The sequence below is a fragment of the Schistocerca americana genome, chromosome 3 (genome assembly GCF_021461395.2).
Source record: "Schistocerca americana isolate TAMUIC-IGC-003095 chromosome 3, iqSchAmer2.1, whole genome shotgun sequence".
In the NCBI taxonomy this organism is placed as follows: Eukaryota; Metazoa; Arthropoda; class Insecta; order Orthoptera; family Acrididae; genus Schistocerca; species Schistocerca americana.
Window position 1 is genome coordinate 450,186,852 of NC_060121.1, and position 20,489 is coordinate 450,207,340.

The 20,489-nt window shown below is 39.9% G+C and overlaps 1 protein-coding gene across 1 annotated transcript in view; it reads right to left on the minus strand.

The window, feature by feature from the left end:
• Positions 1 to 15,381, minus strand: part of LOC124605272 — a 277,629-nt gene extending 262,248 nt beyond the window's left edge. The window contains exon 1 of the mRNA XM_047136840.1: positions 15,155 to 15,381. Coding sequence (XP_046992796.1) covers positions 15,155 to 15,286 — 132 coding nt within the window. The 5' untranslated portion in view covers positions 15,287 to 15,381. The remainder of the gene's footprint in view (positions 1 to 15,154) is intronic.
• Between the last annotated feature and the right edge of the window lie 5,108 nt (positions 15,382 to 20,489).

Sequence of the window (20,489 nt, forward strand, 5' to 3'; positions counted from 1 at the left end):
TACAATAAAGGATCCTTCTTTCTATGTATTCGCAATACATTACATCTGTCTATGTTAAGGGTCAGCTGCCACTCCCTGCACCAAGTGCCTATCCGCTGCAGATCTCCCTGCATTTCGCTGCAATTTTCTAATGCTGCAACTTCTCTATATACTACAGCATCATCCGCGGAAAGCCGCATGGAACTTCCGACACTATCTACTAGGTCATTTATATATATATATTGTGAAAAGCAATGGTCCCATAACACTCCCCTGTAGCACGCCAGACGTTACTTCAACGTCTGTAGACGTCTCTCCATTGAGAATAACATGCTGTGTTTTGTTTGCTATAAACTCTTCAATCCAGCGACACAGCTGGTCTGATATTCCGTAGGCTCTTAGTTTGTTTATCAGGCGACAGTGCGGAACTGTATCGAACGCCTCCCGGAAGTCACGGAAAATGGCATCTACCTGGGAGCCTGTATCTAATATTTTTGGGTCTCATGAACAAATAAAGCGAGTTGGGTCTCACACGATCGCTGTTTCCGGAATCCATGACAGAGTAGATTCTGGGTTTCCAGAAATGACATGATACGCGAGCATGTTCTAAAATTCTACAACAGATCGATGTCAGAGATATAGGTCTATAGTTTTGCGCATCAGCTCGACGACCCTTCTTGAAGACTGGGACTACCTGTGCTCTTTTCCAATCATTTGGAACCTTCCGTTCCTCTAGAGACTTGCGGTACACGGTTGTTAGAAGGAGGGCAAATTCTTTCGCGTACTTTGTGTAGAATCGAATTGTAAAGACAGGCCTTTCCATTAGCTCATCTGTTATATCTTTATTAGCTAATTATTACATGTTTATCTGTTTGTTTGTGTATCTGATCGTAGTGGGCAACAGTTCGTGCGTAATTAGCAAGTAGTTTGTTCTCGGGGCCGATTTTTCGTGCGCCACTCTGTAGTATATTATGCTATATTTGAACGACGAAAAGGAGCTGGCGCCGAGGGAAATTGTGCGAATCGATTAAGTCTTTACGTAAAAGATCTCAATTGGACTGAAATTAGTGCTCAGCTAATGGCACCATTTGTATGTGCTCCGTTCGGATTTTACACGAAAAATAATAATAATAATAATAATAATAAACAAATGTTTATGGGAGGGTTTTGAGGCGCACTACTTTTATACCTTAAACTTGTACGAATCGATTCATGCTTTGCACGAAGGTAGCTAAATGGTTACTTGTACGAATCGGTTAATACTTTGCAATAAGGTAGCTAAATGGATAAAGTCCAAACAAAAAATTTTTATCCAATAATCTTTACATGTTGTCAAAATACGATGGTTTAAAATCAAGCTAAGCGTAGCACGTAATATTCTGAAACGAATGCACGGAAACAATTTAACGTGAATCAAATAAATAGGAAACGTATTCTTACGTTAAAAATGAAAACTCGCTTTCAAAACTCTAGCTTCACTCAGATTTTACATGCAAAAAAACTCTTTTTTGTGAGTTTTCTACGCGCGCTACTTCTGTGTTTCAGACTTGTGCAAATCGGTTCAAATTTTATAAGAAGGTAGGCAAATACATGTAATTAATGGTCTCCTGTTGTTTTGTGAAAGCTTTATCTTTTGCCACAATGTAAGCAGCATGGTTTTAAAGACAATAAAATACCTATACGGAACAGTCGTCGCCTGAGTTAACAATACATCAGTTGCCAAACTATGGCGATCTAGTGTCAAAATTATTGTAGAGTAAAAGATGGGAATCAGAATGAAAAATGCTCCATCATAGCAAAAAGAAAAAGGCGAATATGAGCCATGTTAGATGACCTGATGGTATGTGGCGTGTTAAATGACAGTTCTGCACATATAGGGGCAACTTAGGGGCAACTTCACCCCCCCCCCCCCCCACAGTAGATATTTGAACTCGTTCGCGCAGATCCGGGAGTAATTTTTTCGTCTTCGGCACGTTACTGTCGGCAAATCCTAGACGATTATTACTGAATTAAAAAGTTGTATTTTTAAACAAGTGCATTCTTATATTTAAAATGTATATTGAAAGCAGTTTTTCACTAGTTTACTGTTTTATTTAATAAGAAGTGCTGTATGTTGTCTCGAGTCCTTGTTTCCTGAGACTACTAAGACCTGCCCCCCCCCCCCCACCCCCCACCCCTAGTTCAGATCCTGGGTACGCCCTTGTGTCCTTGGCAGAGTTAGGAATGTAAAAGAAGGGAGCTTTCTGACTTCTTTTCTACCAGTTAACTTTACTCCCTTTGCAATTTATAGGCCTAAGCCCCTCTGATCCTCTGTCCAAAATCCAGAAGATTCACCAGTCTCAGAAAATGTGTGTGAATTCCTATGGGACCAAACTGCTGAGGTCATCGGTCCCTAGACTTACACACTACTTAAACTAACGTATGCTAAGAACAACACACACACCCATGCCCGAGGGAGGACTCGAACCTCCGGCAGGAAGGACGACACAATCTGTGACATGGCGTCTCAAACTGCACGGCCACTCTGCACAGCAACCCACTGCAGTTCAAAAGAAATGGTGATGTGCATAAGTACAACACCAGAAGGAAAAAAGACATTCATTGCTCCACATAGGTTGTCTTAAACAAAAAATGGGGTGCACGGTGTCGTGTACGATTCACCATGCAAATGATCCATGAAACAGAAAACTAAATAAAATCTCTGTGCTCTACAAAAATGAATGTAGTCTCACCACACTTTCAAGGATCGAATCTGTTCATGGAAAGAAGGGTAAATCAGTGTTGTGCATCTTGGAGAGGGGTTGTGCTTGTAGGAATTTGAAATGCCCCAGGTTTACTATAGCCTATTTATGCTGTCCTGGTGGAGGAGAAGAGGGGTTTCTATAGTGTTGGCAGTGGTCTTCGCTTGGCAGGGTGTCAGACTGGTCATTTTCTGCAGTTGGAAAAGGTCTGTATGAGGAACCAACAGATGAATAAATGGCAATAATGTTTTGCCAATGTTCTGTTAAGGTTCATGCCTGCCTTGACTACAGGACAACTCAAAAAGTGCCACCATATCAAGGAAATGGCATACACATCAGAAGAAAATGGCTTAAACATCAGAACTGTGTATACAATAACAAATATGTCCTGCCTCTCCCCCCCCCCTCTCCTCCCCCAAGGTCACCTATGGTTCCAGGTTTTTACCATCAATCAAATTACCCAAAGTAGATCTGATAACTACCTACCATTGCAGGTGCTAACTCATACAAACTGTCTCAAAATTTATTATAGATTTTACAACTCACATTAAAAATTAAAATCTGTCATATTATAAACTTATAGAGTTCTTACCTCTAGATGGATAAAATTTCACAATCATTCTATATCACTGTGCCATACAGTAAAACAATGTAACACAATGGTTGGGAAAGCCTGATGTACATTGCGCCCAGCAGTGGAAGCTTAAAACCTAACACTGCACTATTCAGTGAAAGAATGAGCACAACAAATGGGTTAAACATTAAAGCATGAAAATTTCACAGAAATGTGCTGAAACATGGTAGGCAAATGTACTGTAAAGGCACACTGTGGCTGAACTTAACGTTATTTAAAGGATCTCAAAAACAGTACAGACTGACAATAAGATTGCAATTCGCCACACTGAGGAGATGCTGAGCTGTTGACAGGCACACAAATATGCTGCCATATGTGTAAGTCAGATTGTGTGGGATTTGGAAGGTGACAGGTAAAACACAGGAAAGAGGAGAACTGAAAGGATGGACACTGAGTAAAGCAACATGATAGAGAATAGAAACAGAGGAAAACAGCGCTGGGTTGTCGGGTGGACGATAAGCAAGAGAAACCATTAGCTAAAACCAACCAACAGAAAATCTAGGATGGAATAAGGACAATATTATGAAAATGATAAGTTGCTACTCACCACATAGAGGAGATGCTGAGTCACAGACAGGCACACAAAAAGACTGACATACATGTATGTTAGACCATCCATCGTTTTGTTTCTCTTCTTTCCTGTGTTACAAGTTCTGACTTAAATGTATATCAGTCTTTTTGTGTGCCTGTCTGTGACTCAGCATCTCCTCTATGTGGTGAGTAGCAACTTATCATTTTCATAATATTGTCCTTATTCCATCCTAGATTTTCCATTGGGTTATGACAATCGTGTGCCCAGTCCTAAACAGTATTGTTGGTTTTGATTCCAGCCTTTTAATGGTTAATTTTCCACAGAGCAGCTGCAGGGCCCTTGGTAGTGCGAGACCTATTTTGGTTTGACAGACCTCTAGCAGACAGTACTTTATTGAAAACAAAATACTTACAGTCCCCAGTCTATACATACTCAAAGTACTTATTCATGCCAAACAAAATGTCGTCATGTATGAAACTAGATCAGATGTGAAACCAGAAACAGTAACTTACTGGACATTCCTTGCACTCATTTAAGTAAAGTCCAAAATAATTTGTGACATACTGCAAAATATTCAATAATATACCACTTGACACAAGGGGACTACATGAAAACAAATTTAAAATATTGACAGGGATGTGGTTGAAAAAAATTATAACACAAATTAATTTACATATAATGAAAAAAGATAATCATTTTTTATAAATGTGATTGTATCATACAAAATTGTAAGCTAATTTATGGTCTCTGTAATCTGTGTAACAAATCTAATTATATGATGAGTACAAGATAAACAATATCTATGTAATTGAATTTATATGCATTGACGTTTGCATAATCATTTGTAAAGCCATTTGTATAATTATGTTCGCTCTGATGTTGCCTTATACAACACAACAGTTGTTTATGGGCAGATAAATCATTTCAGATCAATACCTAGTGAAACAATTATCTATGCAGATGACACAGCTTTAGTTGCTCAAGAAACCTACTTGAATTTAGCAATAGTAGCTTTCAGGCAAATGTGTTACAGATAAATCATAGTTAACATCAGAGATTATATTTAATTTAAATGCTCTCATGTGCTTTATCTGTTACATAAACTGAGATCCCTCCATGAACATCTCTGAGATGGGATCGCTTGCATGCCTCAACAATACAGGTAGTCATACTGTAAGTGTAACCACAACAGAGGGGTATCTGTGGAGAGGTCAGACAAATGTGTGATTCCTGAAGAGGGACGGCAGCCATTTCAGTAGTTGCAGGGTCAACAGTCTGCATGACTTTCTGATCTGGCTTTGTAACTTCATCCAGTGTGACCTTGTTGTGCTAGTACTGCAAATGGCTAAAAGCAAGGGAAATTACTTCTGTTACTCTTCCCGAGGGTATGCAGCTCTGCTACATGGTTAAATGGTGATGTCATTCTTTGGATTAAATATTTTGGAGGTAAAATAGTCCCCCATTCAGATTTTTGGGTGGGGACTACTCAAGAGAACATGGTCATACAGAAAAACAGAACTGGCACTCTGTAGGTTAGAGCATCAAATGTTAGATCCCTTAATTAGATAGGTAGGTTAGGAAGTGTAAAAAGGGAAAGGGCAGTACTTTAAAGAACTGAATATTAAAAGAGTCATAACTTGTATTTCTAGAGCTGCCTATAGTTGGACTCACAAATGACGGTGGTTGAGTCTAGGCTCATTCTGTGCACCTGTGTCACATCTTAAAGCAGTGAGTATTCGTAGTGTTCTGAGCACTCTGTTGTGAATGTCATACTCAATGTGAGCATTAAATGTGATCGTAGTGAGTTGTTTAGGGAATTTTTATTCCATTTGTTGCAAGTTGCCGTGGCTGATGGTTGTGGTAAGTGACAAATTTTTCACAAGCAAGTGAGAGACATAATTTGCAGGCTACACGCTTTCACCAACCACAAAGCATGTGTATTTGTAAACCACAATTGTTATATGAAACTGGAAACAATGCAATGCCCATCTATTTTTTGACCTGTGTGAACTGCCATCATTCATGGATCAAACTATAGTATATTCTAAAGAAAATCTTGATTACTTTGACTCAAAAAGTCATTACATTAACTGTCTTGTTATCAGAGGTATTGGTTAGTTCAATAAACATTAGTTATTACAACATGCAATATCACAGACTTCAGTTTGAGTTTTTTAGGTTCAGAATATTAATTAGTTCATTTATGCTTCTTGAAACATGAGATATTGCATAATTTCTTATATGCCTGTGGTTCTGTCAGTCCAAGTCAGTTTTATAAGAATATAGATTTCAATCCAATTTTTGCAAAAAAAATTCATGAACTGAATGAGCTAATAACCAAACTAAATAATACAGGAAAAGATAGATTGCTACTTACTGTGAAAGATGACATGTTAAGTTGCAGACAGACACAATTAAAAGACACTCACACATAAACTTTTGTCCACAGCCTCCATCAGAATAAGAGAAACACACACCATTCATTCACACAAGAAAGCACATCTTAAGCTTGCATGACCACCAACTCCAGCTGTTCGGGGAGCAGCCAGAGTCGTCGGTCATGTGTGCATCAGGTGTTCTTGTTCATGTGAATGAATGGTGTGTTTCTCTTTTTCTGACAAAGGCTGTGGCTAAAAGCTTATGTGTAAGTCTTTTTTTTTAATTGTACATCTCTGCAGCTTAATGTGTCTTGCCTACAGTAAGTAGCGATCTATCTTTTCCTACATTGTTGATATTCCTGTGTAGAGTTTCCATTGTTTAATCAAAATAATGTATCTTGTAAAACAAAATACAATAATTACTTAAAAACTAATTTTTATACAAAAATAATAACTGAAGTACAAGAAAATAAATGTATTTTGTAGATAAATTTTGCTGTTGAACATTCCACTGTATGTATGATCTTTGTTCACACACCAACTTTGTTAGATGCATGCTTTGTAAAGTAATTGTGTGTTACAACTCATAGCAAGAGGAAGTTCTTAGAGAGAGCTTATTGAGAGAGGAAGTAATTTGGAGAATGGTCACTGTATGGTACATATAATGTTTGACTTTTATAGAAAAAAAAGTTTATTTTGAAAAATATGTTTGAAGAAAGCTATTTTTAGAAGTACCAAAAAGTAAGAATAATGCTCAATATTGCTTAATATTGGGTCTGGGACAGTATTACAATGAAATTTTAACTAATAAATTGTCCTGGATGACTGCAAAAGATAAGGAATTTTTCTGTTTGCTCACATTTCACTCAGTTAATTTCTGACTGTCAGTCAGTAGAGAGCCAGTGGGTGTGTTGGAACTTCCATTGAGCTACAGATCCCCTTGAAGATGTCTCCCGCAGACAGGGACGAAACGTTGGGAATTAACACAGAATTCATCTAGTGACCACGGCATAACAGCCCGGATAATTATAATGGACATAACCAACAAGCTGTCTGTCTGCATGAATGGGCACCAACAAATTGTGGCCAAAAAATAAGTGGACCACCCTGTTGATGAACACACTGCCAAACATGATACCCCTCATCTCAATGACTGCTTCACAGCCTGTGCTATATGGATCCTTCCCACCAACACCAACTTTTCTGAATTGCACAGGTGGGAACTTTCCCTGCAATACATCCAACGTTCCCATAACCTTCCTGGCCTCAACCTTTGTTAGTCACTGTCCTCACCCATCCAGCCCCCTCCCTGTTCCGATTCCAGCACTACACAGCCATCATTTCACTGCCACACACAGTCTTTTAACTTATTTTTATTTTTATTTCTCTCCTTTCCGCTACTAACCCCCAACCCCCTCTGCACCTTCTATCCTGCCCTCTGTCTAAACTGCAACACTTCACTGTCTGCCACTCCCACCACACTATCCCCACCCCAGCCTCCTTACCCCCAATCAGTTGCCATTCCCATCATGCACTGGTGCTGCTGCTCGCAGTGTAGTTTCAGCTCTCTGAGACTGTAGATGTGTGTGCAAGTTGCGTTTTCATGCGTGTGTGTATGTGTGTCTATTGCTGACAAAGGCCTTAATGACCAAAAGCTATGAGTGTGTGAATCTTTATATTGTGCCTATCACGATTCTGCAAAAGTGAAGTATTTTATACAATGAAATAACATCAAGTTTGTATAATAGAAAACTATAGTTTTGATACTGAACCGAATAAATTGTGATTCCCCAACTTCTCCTTGTGTAACTCATGATGGGTGAGCAGCCAGATGTCAGGCTCTCATCATCCAATAGGTGTGTGCCCTATATACTAATGTTTTGAGCACACCATTCCTCTACACGAGGTGATGGCAGGTCTCCGCATGTAAGTATACATCAGTGTGCATCTTCTTATGGTACACGCTGTGGCCCAGTGTGCTGTCCACTCTTCTTTTTACCAGAACTTCCAGAAAGGGGAGCAATCCATCTGCTTTGACTTCCATAGTAAAAGTGACATTCTGGTGTACAGAACTGAAATGTATGAAGAAATTATTCAGCATGTCTCTTATGTGTGGCATTATGACAAAGGTGTCATCAACATACTAGAAGAACAGGTAGGTTTCCATTGGACTGTTTCCAGGGCTTTCTCCTCTGGCACAGAGTAGTGGTATGCTCAAAAAACTGGTACAAAGGGCTCACACCCTCTCCATCAATGAGAACCTTAACTAAGAACTTGGACCCGGAGCTGATGTTCCAGGAAAATAGGTACATGCAGTGGCAAATTTGGAGAGCTCTGCAATCTACACTAACTGTGGGACTGGCAGAAGCAGAATGGGAAACTCCAAAGAATGTAGCAATTGCATTTATTTCATTCTATAGCACATTATCTGGAAAAATTTTATGAATTACTTGGAAAGTCAAGTGAAGGCTGTCCTCCACTCACCAGCTAAAACACAGGAACTGCCTGGTAGCGTCAAGATGACCTCAGATGATGGTAATCTGGACTGTATCGAATCGCCAACCTGGTCAAACAATGCATACAGTTGAAGATTGTTTCTGAGAACAAAAATGGCATGCTAGACAACAGCAGCCTAACTAGTCGGCAGTCAGGAAATATTGCCTGCCGGAATCACACAGAATGGATTATGACCATACTATGATTCTGAGATAGATGTCTGGCTTCTGGGACCATGTTGTTAAAGAATCTAGTGAGATTCAAAAAGGGAACTGCTGATCAGTGGCTACGTTGAGTCTGATTAAGAAGTGGAAGAAGCTACCCCACAACAAACTGACTTTGGGTGGGCAGACAGAGCAGTAGCAGAGACACCACTAGCCCATGTCCCTTGGTGCAAACCTTGAACAGAGTGACTTGGCAGATGGAGGAGAGGGAGAGGAGACACTGGACACACACCTTCACCTGCCTAACGCCAGGTTGGAGAGTGGCAGGGAGATGTAAACCCCGTGCCAGCTCTCAAAAGAATCATTTCACCACTGCACCTGATAATGGTTGCTTGCCAAAATATTATGCCTGTTGGGCACTGACATCTGGCCACTCACCCTTGAACTATTTTGTCATAAATAAATTTAATTATTGTTCACTGTAAAACCTTGATTCAAATACTGTAGCATTTATATGTATATAAAAGAGCTGTAATATTGTATAACATTGTTTCTATTAGTTTCAGCAGTGACACACAAAACAGTATACTAATCCCCACTTAGGTAAATGCCATTTGGTACTGTAATTTAGATTTACGTTAACAAAAAGCCATGTAATCAACATTTAATATTGTAATGACAGCTGTATTTGGATTACATGATGAAACCAATTGCATGTAAAAATCTTTAAAAAGGAATATACCTGCTCTGTGCTACACATAGATTCAGAGTAATTCAAAAGAACCATCACTTAAAGACATGTGAGCCACTCTACAATCATACCTTACAATTCATTTCCAAACTACACGAAGAATCTGGCAGGACAAGTAATCTTACCTTACAATTCATTTTGTACCTTACACTTCATTTCCAAATTACATGAAGAATCTGCAGGACAAGTAAAACATATATACAAATATCTCTACTTCAAGAATGTTTTAAAACTTCAAGCAATATGTTGCTTCATACTAATACTAATCTCTCTGCTGTGCATATCTGCAGACAGATAGCAGGTGTACTGGTTTTCCTCATGTTTTTTGTCTGTTGTGTTTCTGTTTTAGGCACACACACACACACACACACACACACACACACACACACACACACACACACACACACACACATACATATATATATATATATATATATATATATATATATATATATATATATATATATATATATATATATATATATATAAACACAGATTATGTGACTTACCGAACTAAAGTGCTGGCAGGTCGATAGACACACAAACAAAGACAAACATACACACGAAATTCAAGCTTTAGCAACAAACTGTTGCCTCATCAGGAAACAGGGAAGGAGAGGGAAAGATGAAAGGATGTGGGTTTTAAGGGACAGGGTAAGGAGTCATTCCCATCCCGGGAGCGGAAAGACTTACCTTACGGGGAAAAAAGGACAGGTATACACTCGCACACACACATATCCATCCGCACATACACAGACACAAGCAGACATTTGTAAAGGCAAAGAGTATGGGCCAAACTCTTTGCCTTTACAAATGTCTGCTTGTGTCTGTGTATGTGCGGATGGATATGTGTGTGTGTGCGAGTGACCTGTCCTTTTTTCCCCCTAAGGTAAGACTTTCCGCTCCCGGGATTGGAATGACTCCCTACCCTCTCCCTTAAAACCCACATCCTTTCGTCTTTCCCTCTCCTTCCCTCTTTCCTGATGAGGCAACAGTTTGTTGCGAAAGCTTGAATTTTGCTTGTATGTTTGTGTTTGTTCGTGTGTCTGTCGACCTGCCACACTTTCATTTGGTAAGTCACATCATCTTTGTTTTTAGATATATATTTCCTACACAAAACCAAAGATCTTTGTTTTTAGATAAATTTTTCCCACGTGGAATGTTTCCCTCTATTTTTTATATATATATATATATATATATATATATATATATATATATATATATATATATATATAAAGAAAGATGATGAAACTTACCAAACAAAAGCGCTGGCAGGTCGATAGACACACAAACAAACACAAACATACACACAAAATTCTAGCTTTCGCAACCAATGGTTGCCTCGTCAGGAAAGAGGGAAGGAGAAGGAAAGACAAAAGGATATGGGTTTTAAGGGAGAGGGTAAGGAGTCATTCCAATCCCGGGAGCGGAAAGACTTACCTTAGGGGGAAAAAAGGACAGGTATACACTCGCACACACACACATATCCATCCACACATACACAGACACAAGCCTGTGGATGGATATGTGTGTGTGTGCGAGTGTATACCTGTCCTTTTTTCCCCCTAAGGTAAGTCTTTCCGCTCCCGGGATTGGAATGACTCCTTACCCTCTCCCTTAAAACCCATATCCTTTTGTCTTTCCTTCTCCTTCCCTCTTTCCTGACGAGGCAACCATTGGTTGCGAAAGCTAGAATTTTGTGTGTATGTTTGTGTTTGTTTGTGTGTCTATCGACCTGCCAGCGCTTTTGTTTGGTAAGTTTCATCATCTTTCTTTTTAGATATATTTTTCCCACGTGGAATGTTTCCCTCTATTATATATATATATATATATATATATATATATATATATATATATATATATATATATATATATATAAAACCTCTGTCCTATCCAAAGGCCTCACCTTCAGCCCCACTCCCAGATTCAACCAAACAGCCCTCGTCAAAGATTTACTGTCCTACACTGGTACTCTCTGCTGGAAATATCACTTTGCCACGAAGAAAAATGATCCTAACCCTACTCCTAATGATCCAACTCCCCAAGACACTATCCAAATTGAACCCTGCCTGTAACAGTTCCGTCCTCCGTCACAGCGGGACCCACCTCCTCTTCCTCAAAATCACCCTCTCCAAACCTTCCAGGAATTTCTGACTTCCAGCCTTGCCTCTCAGTCCTTCTTAAAAAACCTTAATCCTACTCCCAACATCACCACTGCTGAAGCCCAGGCTATCCGTGATCTGAAGGCTGACCGATCCATCGTCATTCTTCCAGCGGACAAGGGTTCCACGACCGTGGTACTTGATCGTCGGGAGTATGTGGCTGAGGGACTGCGTCAGCTTTCAGACAACACCACATACAAAGTTTGCCAAGGTAATCCAATTCCTGATGTCCAGGCAGAGCTTCAAGGAATCCTCAGAACCTTAGGCCCCTACAAAACCTTTTACCTGACTCCATCAACCTCCTAACCCCACCGACACCCCGCACACCTACCTTCTACCTTCTTCCTAAAATTCACAAACCCAATCATCCCGGCCGCCCCATTGTAGCTGGTTACCAAGCCCCCACAGAAAGTATCTCTGCCTACGTAGATCAACACCTTCAACCAATTATATGCAGTCTCCCATCCTTCATCAAAGACACCAACCACTTTCTCGAACGCCTTGAATCCTTACTCAATCTGTTACCCCCGGAAACCATCCTTGTAACCATTAATGCCACTTCCTTATAGACAAATATCCCGCATGTCCAGGGCCTCGCTGCGATGGAGCACTTCCTTTCACGCCGATCACCTGCCACCCTACCTAAAACCTCTTTCCTCATTACCTTAGCGAGCTTCATCCTGACCCACAACTTCTTCACTTTTGAAGGCCAGACATACCAACAATTAAAGGGAACAGCCATGGGTACCAGGATGGCCCCCTCGTACGCCAACCTATTCATGGGTCGCTTAGAGGAAGCCTTCTTGGTTACCCAGGCCTGCCAACCCAAAGTTTAGTACAGATTTATTGATGACATCTTCATGATCTGGACTCACAGTGAAGAAGAACTCCAGAATTTCCTCTCCAACCTCAACTCCTTTGGTTCCATCAGATTCACCTGGTCCTACTCCAAATCCCATGTCACTTTCCTTGACGTTGACCTCCACCTGTCCAATGGCCAGCTTCACACGTCCGTCCACATCAAACCCACCAACAAGCAACAGTACCTCCATTATGACAGCTGCCACCCATTACACATAAAACAGTCCCTTCCCTACAGCCTAGGTCTTCGTGGCAAACGAATCTGCTCCAGTCCGGAATCCCTGAACCATTACACCAACAACCTGACAACAGCTTTCGCATCCTGTAACTACCCTCCCGACCTGGTACAGAAGCAAATAACCAGAGCCACTTCCTCATCCTCTCAAACCCAGAAACTCCCACAGAAGAACCTCAAAAGTGCCCCACTTGTGAGAGGATACTTTCCGGGACTGGATCAGACTCTGAATGTGGCTCTCCAGCAGGGATACGACTTCCTCAAATCCTGCCCTGAAATGAGATCCATCCTTCATGAAATCCTCCCCATTCCACCAAGAGTGTCTTTCCGCCATCCACCTAACCTTCGTAACCTCTTAGTTCATCCCTATGAAATCCCCAAACCTTCTTCCCTACCCTCTGGCTCCTACCCTTGTAGCTGCCCCCGGTGTAAAACCTGTCCCATGCACCCTCCCACCACCACCAACTCCAGTCCTGTAACCCGGAAGGTGTACATGATCAAAGGTAGAGCCACGTGTGAAAGCACCCACGTGATTTACCAACTGACCTGCCTACACTGTGACGCATTCTATGTGGGAATGACCAGCAACAAACTGTCCATTCGCATGAATGGACACAGGCAGACAGTGTTTGTTGGTAATGAGGATCACCCTGTGGCTAAACATGCCTTGGTGCACGGCCAGCACATCTTGGCACAGTGTTACACCGTCCGGGTTATCTGGATACTTCCCACTAACACCAACCTACCTGAACTCCGGAGATGGGAACTTGCTCTTCAATATATCCTCTCTTCCCGTTATCCACCAGGCCTCAATCTCCGCTAATTTCAAGTTGCCGCCACTCATACCTCACCTGTCATTCAACAACATCTTTGCCTCTGCACTTCCGCCTGACTGACATCTCTGCCCAAACTCTTTGCCTTTTAATATGTCTGCTTGTGTCTGTATATGTGTGGATGGATATGTGTGTGTGTGCGAGTGTATACCCGTCCTTTTTTCCCCCTAAGGTAAGTCTTTCCGCTCCCGTGATTGGAATGACTCCTTACCCTCTCCTTTAAAACCCATATCCTTTCGTCTTTCCCTCTCCTTCCCTCTTTCCTGACGAAGCAACTGTTGGTTGCGAAAGCTAGAATTTTGTGTGTATGTATGTGTCTGTTTGTGTTTCTATCGACCTGCCAGCGCTTTCATATGGTAAGTCACATCATCTTTGTTTTTAAATATATTTTTCCCACGTGGAATGTTTCCCTATTATATGACACACACACACACACACACACACACACACACACACACACACACACACACAGACACAATTGCTTGTCTCTGTATATGTGCGGATGGATATGTGTGTGTGTGCGAGTGTATACCCATCCTTTTTTCCCCCTGAGGTAAGTCTTTCCGCTCCCGGGATTGGAATGACTCCTTACCCTCTCCCTTAAAACCCAAATCCTTTCATCTTTCCCTCTCCTTCCGTCTTTCCTGACGAGGCAACCGTTGGTTGCAAAAGCTAGAATTTTATGTGTATGTTTGTGTTTGTTTGTGTGTCTATTGACGTGCCAGTGCTTTCATTTGGTAAGTCACATCATCTTTTTTAAAACGATGTTGTAATGAAGCTGAAAATGTAGTTATGTATGTAATTTGTTTATGACATAAGTCAGTAACACTCTTTCAGTACAATATGTGTATCACGTAATACTTGTTACAATAAGTAAATATTTCTTTGTGTGTGTCTTATATCACTGCGCTATCTGTGCTAATTGACCAAATAATAGATAAATACATAAATTAAAAAATGAACATCTGTAATATATTTCCAGTTTCAAACTGAAAAATGTATCATACCCCAAACCAAGTAGATTATACGTTTTAAAATTCTTACTGATATAAAATCAAAGAACAAACAACAAACAACCCAATAAAAATATAGTTTCTTACCAGTGTTGTTCTGCCTTCAGTATTTTCATTTCATTTCAATATTTAGCTTACTGACAGAAATTAACTGATGTGGCAAGTAATTTCACTTTCCACAAAAGTAGATCTAAATGTGAGCTGCCAAGTGAAGATGGACCAAGACATATTTTGGCTAATATACATTCTATCCTCCAGTACACTGAGAACTGACAAAAACTGTTGGCATACTTATCTTCATTCTTGAGTACTCTATGCAATAATAATCTTCAAAAACATTAAAAGAAGTGATAATTTATGCTGGAAGGAAATTACCTGTAAGAGTCCTCTGTTGAGTTGATAATCAGACATCTTGTAGATGCACCTTTGAGCATGTTTTGGATTGATCATTTGTAGACCAAAATTCTTCAAGAAAGATAGCAGATCAACTGCATGCCTGTTCATCATAAAATGTGGACACCTTTATTTTTTTAGGTTGTGGACAGTCAAAAAGAATTGTATACTTCACTAAGCACTTATTAGTTCTCAGAAATGGTACATCAATTAAGGCTTCACATGGAAATTTGTATCAAGGTTGTGACAAACCACTGCAAAAGTTTTCAAGAAACAACTGTACCATAATTAATATGAAAGACTGGTACTGAGATTAACAACTTATTTTGGAAACTTCAATATTTAATTATTTATAACAAGTTTGTCACTTGTTGTTTACCATAAGATAAAAATTACAGTTAGTAATCTTCCAGATGAACAAGCGTTCACATCTAGAACAGTGAAATGTCACATGCTTGGGTCACTCCCACTGAATAGGAAACTTGGAATAGAGATATAGCTCTCAGTAAAGTTTTACATAATAACAAAATATACCAGCTTTGATTTGTATAACTTCTTGTTAGTTAAAATGAATCTTTGAAGGGGTGTTAATTTTTTGAGTTTTCCATCTTTTGACTGTTAAGCCTGTTAACAATTGCTTATCAGTACATATTTTTGGTGATATTGGAAATTTATTTGAGTAGCATAAATTCCATGATGGAAGCAACAAACAAAAATTAGGAACTTACTTACTGCTGACTGATACGTAAAATACAAATGAAGGAACTAGAAATCCCTTCCAGCTCAAAAGAAAATTGAAAACTTACCTCTTTAGACACTTTTTCTACAAATTATCTGAATATGTAGATTCAAGGACTGAAACATTCTGTCAGCTACATGGAAGTAGCTGTGCCATTTGTAAAACTGCTTAACAGGTTATAATTTATTGTAAACCTAAATCTGTACTTGCACATTTCTTTGAAAAATACTGATATAATCAAGTATCTATTAACCCAACATCAGCAGATAAATAGTAACTATCTAATATTACTGACAAAGTAACAGCTACACTTGTTTAAGGGCACAGGCATAAACATAATTGTGCTAGTTTATTGTTAATACAATGTACAGTGTAAGTTTTTATGATCTGCTTATCTTTTGTTAATGTATGCCATGACTCATATCACAAACCTGAAAATTCTCCTTACCAATGGGATCTATGAAAATGATGAATGAATGTAGTAGATACACACATGTATCAACACAGCGACACATAACTATCTTTCACATGCTCATTATTTTTCCTGTATAAATATAAACTTCCATATGCATGACACTCAAAAGCACTCACTTGTAACCACATGGACATTGGCTGTTTATGAATGGTTACTCAGGCTGACAGAGGTTGAACAGCGACAGAATGTGGCAGCTGGAAGGGTTACTAGCATACTTTGCTACTTTCCCTTGATAATGTTGTGTGGCATAATCTTCTGAGGAAATACAGTCAAGGTGAAGAAAGTATTTATTTGGCAGAAATGTGCAGTAAACATTTGTATGGGTACAAACCTTTAGCATTTTTTTTTTTTTTTTTTTTTATTTGGAATAAGGGTAGTTCACAGCCGACAACCTTAGAATATTGCTAATGATTTAGGTTACAATAAGTATTCCAGCCTCTCCTGCAGTGTATTTTATGGTATGGTAGTATGGGTCCAACTGCTTGCACCAGGTAAAATGAGACAGCAGATATCCAGATGCTGTTATCAGCTGCTGCCAGCTCACTGGTAAAAATCTAGACAAATTACAAAGTTGGAAAAGATGAGCTGAGTTCAGTTAAACTGCTCTTACATCCAATAAATGCAATGTCCACGTGGAACTCTGACCCTTGTGAGAGTTGGCAAGAAGAATAGGCAACATTCAAGATTGATATCACTATGAGATTAGCTTCCCAAGTAAATGATAGTCATTGAGGGTACTTAATTTGATCTGAAAATGGAAGATTGTCTTGAGAGTTTAAGAACAAGTCTAGACCACTGTAAATATTGAGTTAGGTTGTAATTGAACATCTTACAAAAGTCTCTTCAGCAATCTTAGGATTCTTTCCCTCTCACATCAATACATTTATTCCTAATGGTATTTTTAGTTAAAAATAAGTGCCAATTTAGGATGAGATATGATATTCACAACAAAAATAAATAAGCACGTTCCCTTCTACAGTTTGACTGGAGTTTTATTTTCTGGTGCAATAATCTTTAAAAGCTGCTAGCAGCTATCGAGCAGGAAACTGGAAATCCCAAAGTATTCAGAAACCGTTAAAAGCAGCTTGTTATGGTGTATGAAAATATTTGCATTCTAGCAAGAGAATTGGGATTAATATTAGTGTCAATAACTGAACAGATTTTAACTTTTCATTCAGATAGATGATAGTTCTTTTTCTAAAATCAGTAATGTTACATGAATTCCTAGATGGAGCAGTAGATAAAACAGCAGTCTTCTTTATTTTTCAGCCTCTTTTTCCAAGGTCATGGTTAGGCATGTTACGTACAATCATGGAAGATGATATTTAACCTACGTACATCGAAAAAAGTTTTGCATCACCCCGGTTCCGTGAGTTCCAGAACTTGTACAGAAAATTGGAATAGAGATCAACATAAACATCATTCCTGCCCTTTTTATTGCTCATGGAAACCACACATTGCATGTTGTACTATCATATAGCGGGATCTTCAAAGGTGGTGGTCAAGATTGCTGTACACACCAGTACCTCTAATGCTCAGTAGCACGTCCTCTTGCATTGATGCATGTCTATATTTGATGCGGCCTACTATTCACAAGTTCATCAAGACACTGTTGGTCCAGATTGTCCAACTCCTCAACAGCAATGCAGCATAGACCCTCAAAGTAATTGGTGGGTCACGTCGTCCATAAACAGCCCTTTTCAATCTATCCCAGGCATGTTCGATAGGGTTCATGTCTGGAGAACATGCTGGCCACTCTAGTCAAGCGATTTCATTATCCTGAAGGAAGTCATTCACAAAATGTGCATGATGGGGGCGTGAATTGTTGTCCATGAAGACAAATGCCTCACCAATAAGCTGACAATATGGTTGCTCTATCAGTTGGAGAATGGCATTCACATATCATACAGCCATTACACTGCCTTCCATGACCACCAGCAGCATTCATCGGCCCCACATAATGCCACCCCCTAACAGCAGGGAACCTCCACCTTGCTGCACTCGCTGGACAGTGCATCTAGGGCATTCAGCCTCACTGGGTTGCCCCCCCAACACGTCTCCGACAATTGTCCGGTTGAAGGCATATGCGACACTCATCGGTGAAGAGAACATGATGCCAACCCTGAGTGGGCCATTCGGCATTTTTTTTGGGCCCATCTGTACCGCACTGCATGGTGTTGTGGTTGCAAAGATCGACCTCACCATGGACGTCAGGAATGAAGCTGCGCGTCATGCAACCTATTGTGCACAGTTTGTGTTGTATCAAGATGTCCTGTGTCTGCACAAAAAGCATTATTCAACATGGTGACATTGCTGTCAGGGTTCCTCTGAGCCATAATCCATAGGTAGTGGTCACCCACTGCAGTAGTAGCCCTTGGGCAATCTGAGCAAGGCATGTCATCGACAGTTCCTGACTCTCTGTGTCTGCTCCATGTCAGAACATCACTTTGGTTCACTCTGAGATGCCTGGACACTTCCCTTGTTTGAGAGTCCTTCCTGGCACAAAGTAACAATGTGGACACAATCAAACCGCTGTATTGACTGTCTAGGCATGGTAGAATTACAGAGAACACAAGCCGTGTACCTCCTTCCTGGTAGAATGACTAGAACTATCAGCTGTCACACTGCCTCCATCTAAAAGGCGCTGCTCATGCATGGTTGTTTACATCTTTGTGTGGGTTTGGTGACATCTCTGAACAGTCAAAGGGACTGTGTCTGTGATACAATATCCACAGTCAACGTCTATGTTCAGGAGTTCTGGGAACCGGGGGGATGCAAAACTTTTTTTGATGTGCACATATAATGTAGATAATAGAAGAACTGTGGCTCTTTCAAATACATAATAGTGATGCTTGCTGTATGTTGTTCACCATGGCCAGCAGTTATAGTTGCTGGCTGATGATGTATGGACCACCTCTTTGGTTTCCACTTCTGACAATTAATTATAATTTAATATTGATGATTTCTGGAACTTACTTCTTTAGATTATTGGAATTCATTAGAACATTTTATGTGTTGTACAAATGGAAGCACTCTCTGCTGAGGCAGGTAGTTCAGCTCTATTTGTATTTTCCTTTGTGCTCAATAAACATGATCTGTGTGTGAACTGTTATTTCTTATTGACAACCTTGCTTTCATAATTGGTATTTGATTCTGGATTCTACATGACATTGTTCCATCGCAACACTGGATAACTCAGACATGAATATCACCATGGATCCAATAAAGCTACATAAAAGCCACTGCCACCATGAGGAAGAATTCGAGCACAAACAATACATTCCTCCTAGAATCAACATTGCCATGGTACCACACAAAAATATTGGTGAATCAGATAGACTTCATGCATCCACTGGTCTCTTCAGTAAATGCTGTCCAAGATTTGACAAATGGATAAAGGGATATATATGATCATGTTGCTAAATATGAGAGATACATTGGTATGATGGGTCTTGCCGACATTTGCCTTTGCTTGAATAGTATAAACGAGCAGTATTTTGAGAAGAAGAGCTGGAACAAATTTCCAGAGGCTATTAAGAAAACATTTGTTGACAACCAGCAGCAAGTCTGCACAGCTGAAGAATGGAGTAGAATATGATATGCCCATGGCATTCATAATGGAAACATAATAGCATGCTGTCCTCTTCCTGTATCAGGTGGAGACAATACAGCAATATTTACAGAGTGTTTTTGCACTGTGCCCCACAGAGAATTTGAATGTGATGGAAGCTGACAAAATGTTGTATCTAATTAAGAATATGTTAGAGGACATCTGTAATGTGTCCCTTTGAACCATATCACAACAGTGCACTTCTGAAGCTGTGACAGCAATTCAAGGAAATGCACCAGAAAAGAGTTGACCCTTACTCCAGAAGATGGTTAACAGACTTCAAATGTTGTACTTATTGCCATTATGAAAGACCATCAGGATGTCACTGCTAGGAGAAGACATATGGGGAGCTAATTAGCATATGGTAGAGGACATCTGTTATGTGTTCCTTTGAATCATATCACAACAGTGGACTTCTAAAGTTGTGGCTGTAAACCCAAACAGCTGGAAGTAGTACTGTTAAATTTCGATCTTAGACTGGAGGAGATAGCAC